At 48.5% G+C, this 12,620-nt stretch overlaps 1 protein-coding gene across 2 annotated transcripts in view; it reads right to left on the bottom strand.

Moving 5' to 3' along the window:
• KLHL22 (kelch like family member 22) overlaps positions 1 to 12,620 on the bottom strand; it is a 50,945-nt gene that overhangs the window by 18,183 nt on the left and 20,142 nt on the right. For both annotated transcript variants that reach the window (XM_023740533.1, XM_004386175.2), the window contains 2 exons: positions 9,936 to 10,101; positions 4,441 to 5,159 (listed from right to left, as the gene is read on the bottom strand). In XM_023740533.1, coding sequence (XP_023596301.1) covers positions 4,441 to 5,159; positions 9,936 to 10,101 — 885 coding nt within the window. The remainder of the gene's footprint in view (positions 1 to 4,440; positions 5,160 to 9,935; positions 10,102 to 12,620) is intronic.

The following is a 12,620-nucleotide window of genomic DNA, read 5'->3' as shown; positions in this document are numbered from 1 at the left end:
TAGTCCTGCTGCCCCATCAGTCACCGGGGTGCTCACAGTCAGAGCCTCCTTACCTGGCCCCCTGCCTCCCAGGTCTTCCTTCTCTGGTCCAGTCCATACCACCTCAATGGCAAAACCCATATGAGATGCCCTGCTCATATACCCTGTCCACCTGCCCTAGCCTGGACCTGAGACCCTTCAAAGTCAACTCTAGTCCTGCTGTTCTAGCACTACCTCACAGCCCCGGCTGGCCCCACCCCCTCTGCAGTTCCTGGGGCCTCTCACTGTCACATCACTCTCTCTACCTCCAGGTCCAGCACAAGGGGCACGCAGGCAGGTGTGCTGTATAGAAAAGTACGGTCACACAGCTATGAGGGCCCTGGGTCTCGTGAGCCCAAAGCCCAAGCTTTTCCCCTGGGAACCACCCGGGCACCAGTATCTGGTGAGCTCCGGCCTTTGGAAACTCTTTGCTCAACAGCTCACCATGGAGAGAGATGTCAGTCTCCTTCAAGTAAGTGTTTTTTATTTCTCCGGAGTAAGACCAACTCCAAGGAGAACAAGCCTAACCTCAAGAGGCTCAGAAGAGAATGGGTAGTTTTCTTTGCCTAAGTCATATGCTGGCTAGAGAAGAGACTAGTTTCACCCTTTGCCCCGAAACACAAGTGATTACAGGTGACATGATACCCTAGGAACAGGGCCAACGAGAGAGAGAGAACACAGCCTCAGGTCACACCAACCAGGTGTGAATCCTAACTTTGCCCCTTTCTAGCTGGGTGTTCTGGGTATCATTTTAATTTCTCAGCATTCATTCAGTTTCTGCATCTGCCCAATGAGGTGTACTGCCTGCCTAGAAGAGCTATTGTGAAAGGTCATAAAGAGAAAGCGTTAACTTTTGGGGCATTCACAAAGGACTAGGGTTTGCTTCTGCATTCCTGGACCTCAGACCCTCAGATCATGAGCTTCCGGTTCAGGGTCAACTATGCAGTCTGCTGAACGCACTACTACACCAATGAATGGAGAACGAGCAGGAACTAATCCATCCATTCTGCAAATCACTGACCGCCCACAGTGCTAGGCTTGGTCTCAGTGCTGGGAATCCAGAGGTGAACTCGAGACACAAGTCTAACCTTGCCTTCCACTGAGATACGGGAAACAGCCGAAAGAGAACAGAGAAAACAAGCAGGTGTTCAATATAATGACAAGTATCAAGAAGAAAAAAATGGAAGGCAAGGAGAGAGAGACCTACTGGGGGCTAGGAGGGCAGAGCCCTCTCAGGGTGCCAGGAAATGTCTCTGGAAGGTGGCGTTTGAGACCTGAGTGCTAGGGCGCAACCCAGGTGATGGTCTGGCTGGACTAGGGCACAGCACACACTGAAGCCCCGACAACTGTCTGGGCTGGCTCCTTCTACTGCCTCTCCTACACACTGAGGTTCGTATGTGTATACATGTTTTCTCCCCACCTTAAGACCAGGACAAGTAAGCACCTGCACCTTCCACTGCAGTGAGACAAGGACCTCCAAAGGTTTCCCCGCTTCCTTCTGGCCTCCTGCGACCAGTTCCTAGGCTGAGTTCATTTGGACATTTCCTTTCAGATTTAAGGACCCACACATACTATACGTAAGTTGTTGTGTGCCACTGAGTTGATTCCTACTCAGCGACCCCATGTGACAGGGTAGAACCACATCATAGGGTTTTCTAAGCTGTAATCTTTATGGGAGCAGATTGTTAGGTCTTTCCTCCTGTACAGCTGCTGGCAAATTTGAACCGCCAACCTTTTGGTTAGCAGCTGAGTGCTTAACCATTAGAGCCACTCACACATAAATATACACCCACATATTTACACCATACATCAATGATTCAGACGTAACCAAAGTTTCACTGATCTCTAATCTCCTCACTGTATCCTGTATCCCACATCATCTTCTTTATTGGATTAATTTTCCACTGTGTCAGGATAAATCCTCAAGTAATATTTTTTGCCAACAAAACTAAGCTTTCCTATCACATATAAAGATTTGAACAGTTTTAGTCACTTTAATCCAGGTTTTAGATCCTCCTATTGCAAACTTGGAAGTGAAATCCAGAAATAGTATAAGTATTTTCTTGTTAAATTTAGTAGACTGCTTTTTTTCTGTACTTCCATGACTGAAGAATTTTCATGACTATTGTTTTATAGTCCAATTAAAAAACTGCATTTTAAAATGGACTTTAAAACATTGCCATGGAAATGCTTAAGCAATAAAAAAAAGTTATTTTAACTAGGGTCGAGGATGTGGCAACCTGGGACCAGCTCCTACTACTAGGAAAGGTGTGCCGTCAGTATTCAGGTAATACAGACATAATCAAAGGAAGAAAATCAGAGCAAAACAATTCAATTTGCTCTAAAATAAGTAGCTTTTTCTATGGAGTTCCTGTACCAATGCTTTAAAATGGAACTTGGCAAGTCCTTAACTTCTCAAAACGTAAATCCTAATTCACTGCAAAATCTTGTTTGCCTATGTTCTGAGAGCCTGTAAGTTCAGAGGCAGGAAGTATGCAATGCAAAGGGAGAAAGAACTAAACCATTAGGACAGTCAAATTAAGAGATTTCCTCTGGAATTTTTCAGAGACCACGGGGAGATTAATGAAACTTTCACTGTGTACAGATGACAGATCCCAGGGTAACTGACTGGTACAGCTGTGGCCCTCCAGCCACCTCAGCAGTCTCGCTGCACCTCAGCCCCTAAGCGCCTTCCCCGCCCAGGCAGGCCTTGCCTCCTCCCTGCACCCTCCATGATGCCAGTGGTACACCTACTCTGGAGTGCCTGCCATTTTGATCCAACTCTTGACTAGAGTTTCAGGCTGTGGTTATTGGCTGGAGATAGTATCAGCATTATCCAGAGTTCATCCATAGCAACATTTGCAAGAGACATTTAGACCAGAGTCTTGAGTGAAACTGAGATCACTGGCACAGAACAGGAAGATAGAAAGCAGCGCAGGCAGAATCCCTCGCTATCACCTGAGGGCCACCCCTGTGGGAACTCTGTGGGCCTCCCTGTCTCTACCTTGAGCTGAGGGCCAGGGACCAGAGCTCTGGCCTGCAGTCCTGTGGACTGCTCTCTACAGAGAGCACTGGCCTTGCCCAACAACTGGGACACTGAGCACCTAAAAAAGCAGTTTCAAGGTTTGGCCAGAGGGAAGCCTGAAATCGGCCACTGGGGACAGCATTTGGTGAGCGAGAAAACAAAGGCAGTCACTTCCTCCTTTCTGAATATTCCCTTCCTTGTGCTTAACCAAACGTATTGCCAAGCTCTGTTTCCATCTCATCAGTTTAACAAAAGTGACTGCTCCCTGGAGCCAGGAAGCAGATGTGGCCCAGGATCGGCTGTCTGCTGCTCCTCAGCCATGGTCACCACACTTGATTCCAAGTGGCGTGGTCAGGTCAAATCTCTACGCAACCCTTGAAAGAGGACACACGAACAGGAATTCGGTTGGCGCCTAGTTCACAGCTGCCAGAAGGCAGCTGCCGAACGCTGTAGCACTGTCTTTCAGCTTACAGGGTGGGGAGCCTTCTCAACACGCATAAAAATTCCAAAGAATGGAGGAGAGGGCCCCGGGAATCTAATGGCAGCTAAGTATGTGGGGACCTGGCCTACCCCCCTTGCCCGGCCCGAACAGACAAACTGGGGGATCACCATCTCATAGACCTGACAGAGCTGGATGCGTCCCCCAGACCCCATCAGTCTGCAACCCTCTCTCGGAAAACTGCCCCCTCCAGGGACCTCACACGTGGTATACAGCTGACTATAGGGTAGGGGAAACCTGCAGGGGAGCCCACCATGCTCAGTGGCCTTTCCCACATCTTTGTGCTGAGCATTGCTCACCCAGGAGCAGCGGCAGGAAGCTGTCCTTCCCCACGGGCTGTGGTTAAGGGAAGATCGAAGCAGATACGCAAAGGGGAGCCAAGACAAGACCTGTCACAGCTGGAGAGAGCACTGGGGAAGAGGTGGCGGCCTGGTCCAGCCGATCTCCAGCTCCTGGGTCTCCCCTTTCCAAGGCTCGACTGCCTCTCCTGTCCATTGGCTCCCCACGCCTTGGGCTCCTGTCAGTCTGAGTGCACCCTGTTTACTCACAACCCAGCCCTTGCTGACCAGACTGCGCAGGTACAATCAAGTGCCAGTGGGTTTCTGGGAAGGAGAAGGGACAAGAGAGGAGAAAAGCACTCCAGATTCTCCTTGTTCTTTGCTCACCGCCGTCTCCATCCTTTGAGTTAACCTGAGCTTCTTTCTACTTAACAGCTGTGCCCCTGACAAGCTGCAACACTGGCTTAAGAGGCCAATAGGGGAACCACATCTTCCCACGTGCACTGCCTCGGGCTGTGGCGATTTGCCCTGTGGAACCCATTCCCTAACTGAGCACCAGTAACCCCCGTCCTCTCAGTCTGATTCCCGCAGACAAAGGTACAGACAAGTGCCTCTCCTACCTCCAGCACCGGGACTCAGCACGGAATCCCTGGACATTGTTGTCCCCTCCGATCAAGTACACAAAGTTGTTCAGAACCGCGATGCCCTGGTTGGACATCCGGGGTGCCAGGGAGGCAGTGAAGTGTTTCCACTCTCCCAGCAGGGGGTTTAGGTACTTGGCCTGGTCGCTGAGGACCGTGGAGGGCGTGGAGTGAATGCCCCCGAAGCCCACAACGCACTGGATGTCCGACCGCAGCTCTGTCTGTGGGCCCTGCAGGCTGGGCTGCAGGCTCTCGTTCCGGTGGTACAGGAGGGCGCTGGCCACCGTGTCTCGCAGAGGGCTCGGGTCCAGCTTGTCATGGAGCCGCTGTAGGACCTCGAGTTCCATCAGTGGAAACCGCACAGTTTCGAGGAGTTTGGGCAGCTCGTGCAGTGAGATCTGGTCGGCCTGTACCTGCTCTGGGGTGTAGTGGTAGAGCAGGGCGCCCTCGTAGACCTCGGTCTCGCAGGAGACCTCCAGGCGGTTGCTGCTGAGGAGGGAGTAGACTTTCTCCAGGGGGAGCTGGCGATACTTGTCAGTCCGCGAGAAGGCCACAAAGTTTTTGAGGATGTAGGTGTCCAGCTGCTCGGTCAGGCGGCTCAACTCAAATAGCTCTGCGAGCCGGTAGACATCGAGGATATTCTCCTCATCCACCCAGGACATGAGGAAATCACAGCAGAAATGGATGATTTCTGGGATCTGCGGGGAGAGAGAATGACACCCATTAAAGCCCAGGCTGGTAAACTGTGTGTCTAGGGGTGGGAGACAGAGGATAATGGCAGAAACACAGCTTGTGTTGCCGTCTGCTGTGGCTGGCCGCCCAAATGGGAAGCAATGCCAAGGCTCTCCTCAGGTGCACCCAATGTTTCCTGACTCAGAGGCCTGGTGCCGCCGCTTTCCTCAGACATACTGCATAACGGGGGCTTACTGCCAGCCCGATTTCGCTTAAATCCTAGCTCTGTGGCATGTTCTTAACCTCCCTAAGCCTCAGTTTCCTCATCTATAAGATGGAGACAGTTAAGTGAAGAGGAATAAATTAAGAGTGGGATAGCACACAGGAAGTATCTGGCACCTGGTGGACCTGTAATACATACGTCACTTGCCTTTTACATAAAAAGTACTGGCACTCTAGAGAAGCAGGCACTAGCATATCAGGGTCACCGTATCAGGAATCCCTGATTTGGAACGGACCCCCAGGGCTCTCTAGAAAAGTCTGCCTCCCCAAACACTCGGGAACCAAAAGTACACCCAACTCTTTTATCCTGCCAGCTCTTCTACAACTTGAGGTTCAGCTCGAGTGGCAGGCAGTGGGCCAGCCCTCTGCAGGGTGTTCACCGGTGCTCCACTGAGGCCCCATTTGGGATCTGACTCTAGTTCCTAGAAGCTGGTAAGGTGTCTGAGGCCCCACGTGGGTTAGGACCCACTAGACTACAATTAGTACAGGGGGTCCCTTTTCCAACCCTGCCAAAGTATTGGTCAGCTGGGAGGAGGGCAAGACAGAGAATGGTATTCAGGTGTGTCTGTGTGTGTGTGAGGGGGGAGAAATTACACCACAGGGCCCCAAGGACTGTTAAAAGGCACCCTATGAGTATAGTCCCTGGGTACTGCAAATGGTTAATGTGCTCGGCTGCAAACAGAAAGGTTGGAAGTTCCAGTCTACCCAGAGGCACTCAGAAGAAAGGCCTGGTGATCTACTTCCGAAAAATCAGTCATTGAAAAGCCTGTGGAGCACAGTTCTACTATGACACACGTGGGGGCACCATGAGTCAGAGTTGACTCGATGGCAACTGGTTATGATTATATAACTAAAACATGGCAGAAAAAAAAGAGATAAAGGATTCTAGGGAAAACTGCCCAGTACAATAAACCAGGTATTTACAAATTCTTTTATTTTTTATTTGATGTACTTCAAGTGAAAGATTACAATTCAAGTTAGTCTCTCATACAAAAATTTATACATACATTGCTGTGACCCTAATTGCTCTCCCTATACTATGACAGCACACTCCTCCTTTCCACCCCTGATTTCCCGTGACCATTCAACCAGCTCCTGACCCTCTCTGCCTTCTCATCTCACCTCCAGACAGGAGCTGCCCATTTAGTATCATGTATCTACTTGAGCTGAGAAGGACACTCTTCATGGTATCATTTTATGCCCCACAGTCCAGTCTAATCTTTGTCTGAAGAGTTGGTCTCAGGAATGGTTTTAGTGCTGGGTTGACAGAGAGTCCTGGGGCCATGCTTTCTGGGGTTCCTCCAGTCTCAGACCATTAAATCTGGTCTTTGTACTAGAATTTGAGTTCTGCACCCCATCTTTCTGCTGCTTCATTAGGGACTCTCTGTTGTGTTCCCTGTCAGGGTGGTCATTGGTGGTAGCCAGGCACCATCTAGTTCTTCTGGTCTCAGGCTGATGCAGTCTCTGGTTTATGTGGCTGTTTCCGTCTCTTTGGCTAATACTATCCTGGTATTTACAAATTCTTTAGGAAAATAGAATTTTAGAATTTCTCACAAAATGGGAATACCTGACTTATACATCATCATCAACAAATTAATCATTGCACGAAGAGTAATTCTGCTGGTATTTGAAGCTTATTAATTAATGTTTAAAATCTTTTTTTAATTCAAAAGACATTTCCTGCTTGCCAGGTGGTACATTAAGGGCTGAATGGAAACCTGCAAATTGTGAGGCAAGTTTCTGTCCACCACCAAATGGCCTCAGAGTGCTTCGTTAGGTCTAAAAATTTTTACTTTATTATCTGTCTTCTCCCTTAGCAGACACTTTTGCTTTTGCCAATTTTTTCAGAAATACTACTTCTGATTTGTCATGGGCCAGGTGACAGGAGACCAGGTTGTGGTTGGAATGTAAGAGAAAACACCTCCGAGCTTGAGGACATGCAAGCGTCCCAGTGAGGACAGTGCTGTCCTTCTCTTTCTCATACCTCTTCTTAGAGTAGCGGGCCCCTGCCATGGGAAAGCTCACAGAGAACTTACTCAGGCCTACCTTGTCACAAAGCCCCTTGCCCATGAGAGGCTGAGAGTCTCAGAGAAGAAACTCATGTACTCAGGGTTACCTGACTGGGGTGGTCTTGATGGGATTCAGACCCTGGTATCTGAGGACGTTGTGAACAGTCCGAACTCAATCCTGGCCTAGCAAAGGGCACGGTATATAGTGGCAGGGGCAAGCCACAAACACTCCTGACTACATAAACAAATATGATCTGACAAGGTTTATAGACTCGAAACTCTTACGCCAAATAAAATTTTCTTTAAAATACTACCTGTTGTTGTGTGCCATCGAGTCAATTACAACTTCTCGCAACTCATGCATGTCAGAGTAGAACTGCCCCATAGGGTTCCCTAGGCTGTAATCTTTATGGGAGCAGATGGTCAGGTCTTTTCTCTCGCAGGGTGGCTGGCGAATCTGAACTGCCGACCTTTTGGTTAGCAGCAGGGTGCTTAACCACTGCACCGCCAATGCTCCTTGAAATACTGCTTGAAATACTGCGTAGGAAGACTAAATGGGCACACCAGCCCAGGGGCAAGGATGAGAAGGCAGGAGGGGACAGGAAAGCTGGTAACAGGGAACCCAAGGTCGAGGAGGGGAGAGTGTTGACATGTCATAGGGTTGGCAACCAATGTCACAAAATAATACGTGTATTAATTGCTTAGTGAGAAACTAATTTGCTCCGTAAACCTTCACCTAAAGTAGAATGAAAAAAAATCGCCTAGGAGCTCAATATATTAAAAATAAAATAAAAATAAAGCAGGGCTGCTTGAAGGGAAGTGAGGCTCCCTGTCGTGCACTGCCCCAACCTCTGAGGCACTGGCCCTCTAGAAGTGCTGGGCAACCCTCTGCTGTAAGTGATAGGGAGAGACTGCAGGTGAATGAAGGGTTAGAGAGGGAAAGTGGTCTTTGGGGAGGTAATGTGGTATCAGCACGCATGGTCAACACGTGGGAAGAGAAGCAGAAGGCAAAGAGACGGGGTGGGACGTAGAACTGAAGAGATGGAGGCCTGGGCAGAGGTGAAAAACTGAAGTAGGAATATTTAAAGGATGAGCTGTCACCACTTGGATATAGGGAATGTAGAAGGCTGGAGGGGTTCAAGGAGACATTGAGGTTTTGGGCCCAGAGCCCTGGTACAAGGGTCATACTCTGCACAGAACAGGGAAGGTGGCGGGAAGTGGCAGTGGGGTGGTTGGGGTAGAGAAGAAGATGGACAGCCTGTTCTCAGCATGCTGATGGTGAGCCCCTGGGAGAGCTGTTCCAGATGCAGCTGAATAGAGGAAGGAGTTAAGTGCTCCAAGGTCAGACCAGCTGAGACTTCCCAAAGCAACAATGGCAGGGCAGCAGAGACAGAGGCCCTGGGTGGTGTAGATGGCTAAGCACTTGACTTGATTACTAACTGAAAGGTTGAGGTTCAAATGCACCCAGAGGCGCCTCAAAAGGCCTAGTGACCTACTTTTGAAAAGTCAGCCACTGAAAACCCTATGAAGCACAATTCTACTCTGACACACATGGGGTTGCCATGAGTCGGAGCTGACTCAACAGCAATGGGTTTGGTTTCAGGGACAAAGAGGTATCTGAACAAAGAATGCAAGAAATTCTTCCATTGTAAAGGCCACCTTGGCTTAATTCCACCTACCCATCACATAAGCATGGAGAGGCAAGCTAGGCCTCCCCCCTGCCAACCTGAGGAGGACAAAGCAGGGGCAGCTGCTGTGCCTCTGCCACACAGAAGAGACCTTCAGGAGCCTCTGAGAGGTTGGTTTTCCTATGACTTAAGACTCTGCTAACTGCTCAAATGCACTCTGACTTGAAAAAAGGTCAGAATAACGATCACATTTTAAGAAACATCAAAAGAGGTGTCTCACAACCCCAGTCAGGCCGTCTGACTGGCAGCTCTTAGGGCAAGGGCACCTGCAAGCCCCGTGCAACTGCATCAACGCTGCTAAGATTCAACAGAAACTTCTAAAATGTTAAGTCACACCACCAAACCCCCAGAAAACTTTCTGAATTCTGTAGAAAAAGGAATAGTTAAAAGCTCTAAAGGAAAAACCATTTGAGAGATAAGAGAGACCTAGTGTGCAGGATGGGCAGAGAGGGCACACGAGGCAGTGCCAAAGACAGCTGCACTGCCGGGGCCAGAGCACACGGGACACCATCCGAGAGGCCACAGGGTTGGCCACTGCTTTCTGTGCGGGATCTTTTCAGTGGCAGGGAGACCCAGGCACAGAGGGGAAGGAAACAGCAAAACAGTAGAGGACAATGGCAGACGAGGAGCCTGGCCAAGAGCTTTCTCATCCTCCTCACTCCTCCTTAATGTGCTCTGTCCTTTGTGGCTCAGCACCCCCACCCTCCTCTCTGGCCCTCCTGATCTACTCTGACACCAATACCACTGCCCGGCAGGCATCTCAGAGAACCCTCGCTTGGCTGTGGGTCTGCCCTGCTTGCACAGGGCACAGCTCACGGCTCACCTGAAGCTGGCAGGCGGCCACCAGCGTCTCCTGCACGTTGTTCAGGCTGAGCTCGAGCTCTGAGGTGTATATGAAATGCAGGATCTGGCACATGGCATTGTAAGACACACCGTGGATCAGCACCTCCTCCTGCTCCATCTCCTTCAGTCCCCCAGCAAACATTCCTCTGCAAAGAGAAGAGACAAGGTACCAGAGTTACACCCATCCAGATGTGGCCCAGGCCACAGAGATCGAGAGTGGGCTGACTGGGTACAGGTGGGGGTGCAGTACTTACGTGCTCTCTGCCTGACAAGGTTTGGGTAGCCATACTAGGAATGGCCCTATCTGCTCTTGTCAAGTGCCCAGGAGGGCAGCAGTGGACTTCACGCGGACAGGGGCCACGTCTAGCTTGCCTTCTGCTGCTGAGGAAGACGCCAGCTCTAACTCTGACACTGAGAAGGGGTGAAACCTTATTATGAATGGGACAGAGAATCTTGTCATATTACATAGGAGCCAGTTTTATTTTCTTTTCTGAAAGATCCAGATTCTCTGCCTATTTTCCATTAGGCCCTCTCTGTGTTATCAATTTGAGGAATTTGCCCCTTTTTCTGGATGAAATGAACTTTTTTCTACTTAAGAGTCTTTTGATGACAGAAGTTTGTCTTTTTTTTTTTTTAATGTAGTCATAGTTATCATTTTCTTTTCTTGTCTGAGTTTTATGTCAAACTTAGAAAGGCTTTCTCCTTCTGCAATTATATTAAAAAATATTTTCCCACTTTTTTTTTTTATAAACAATAAAAATTGCTTAAAATTTTTGATCTGCCTGAAATTTACTCTGTATAAAGCGTGGAGCAAAGGTCCAACTTTATATACATTCTTCCAGATGGCCATTCCACTGTCTCTTTCCCTTGATTTATGATGCCATCTTGATCACATACAAAGTTCCTGATGTGTCTGGAATGCTTTCTAAACTTCCTATCCTTTTCCAATAACCTGTCTCTTTAGGCATGAGGAGCAGTTTCAATTACTGCAGCTTCATCACATGCATTAATGTATCACAGCTCCACGGTGGTGCCAAGAGTTAATATGCTCGGCTGCTAACTGAAAGGTTGGAGGTTCGAGTCCACCCAGAGATGCCTCAGACAAAAAGCCTGGTGATCGACTTCTGAATAATCAGTCGCTGAAAACCCTATGGAGCACAGTCTACTCTGACACACACGAGGTCACCATAAGTGGGAATCGACTCGACAGCAACTAGTTTACGTTTAGTCTCCTTTCTGTACTTTTGTTTTTCAACAATTTCCTAGACATAGTTTGCTTTTTTATTTGCACTTTGGAATCAGCTTGTCTAATCCCCCCAGTAAACCCTCTTGGTATTTGTTATGGATTGAAACGTGTTCCCCAAAAATGTGCGTCGACTTGGCTAGGCCCATGATTCCCAGTACTGTGTGACTGTTCACCATTTTGTCATTTGATGTGATTTTCCTGTGTTATAAATCTTACCTCTATGATGTTAACGAGGTGGGATTATCGGCAGTTATGTTAATGAGGCAGGACCCTATCTACAAGATTGTGTTTTAAGTCAATCTCTTTGGAGATGTAAGAGGAAAGTGAGCAGAGACATGGGGACCTCATACCACCAAGAAAGCCCCCCGCCCAAATACATTCATTTTTTTTTTATTGGGTTTTTGTTGCAGTTGTTTTTAACCAAAAATGGATGGTTACATTTTATCTTACTCTTGCTACTTTTTTGTGACCCTGAAAATATATCAAAATAAAAAACCTAAAATTAAAAAAAAAAAGGATATCCACCAAGTACCTGGCAGAAGCGGACCGGACCGACTGAACACGTGAAGGGGCAGAGACACGACAGAATGCTCTGCAGCACAGAGGACATGGATGGCCTCCACCTGCTGGTGCCGAGTGACCTCCAGATTTATTGCAAGGTTTGAGACAGCTCCAGTACATCTTGAGGTCACTTGGCACCAGCTTCTGCCTCTGATCCTGGCCTTAGTGGGAGAGGAGAGCATTTCCATGTGTCTGCTTGCCCCACTTGTTGCCGAAGAGTGAAGTCTGACTCATGGCAACCACAAGTGGTACAGAGCAGAACTGCTCCATAGGATTTGAATGTTAGTAGTTGAGTGCAAACCATCTGTGCCTTGTAAGGACCTTAAAGCAATTTACTCTTGGCTACTAACCTAAAGGTTGGCAGTTCAAACCCACCCAGTGGTGCTGTGGAAGAAAGGCCTGGCAACCTGCTTCCATAAAGACTGTTGTTGTTAGTTGCCATTGAGTCAACTCCAACTCATGGTGACCCTATGTGTGCAGAGTAGAACTGCTCTGTAGGGTTTTCAAGGCTGTGACCTTCTGGAAGTAGACTGCCAGACCAATCTCCTGAGGCACTCTGGGTGTGTTCAATCCGCCAACCTCTCCACTAGTGGTCGAGCGCTTAACTGTTTGCACCACAACAAGGAAAACCTTATGGAATTCAATTCTACTCTCTAACACATGGGGTTGCATGAGTCAGAATAAAGTCTCTGGCAACGGGTTTGGTTTTTTTTTTGCTTGCTCCACAATCCCTCATCTGAACTCTCAAGACTAGATGTGTTTCAGAATTCGTAAAGTTTCAGTTGAGGACTACTGTACACATGCCATATGTTATGTTACATCCCCATGGGGTCTAGGTCAGTACCCCTTATTCAAACA

Source organism: Trichechus manatus, unplaced genomic scaffold, assembly GCF_000243295.1.
Source record: "Trichechus manatus latirostris isolate Lorelei unplaced genomic scaffold, TriManLat1.0 scaffold00157, whole genome shotgun sequence".
Lineage (NCBI taxonomy): Eukaryota > Metazoa > Chordata > Mammalia > Sirenia > Trichechidae > Trichechus > Trichechus manatus.
Note: the sequence above shows the minus strand (reverse complement) of the source record. Positions and strands in the feature narration are given on the sequence as shown.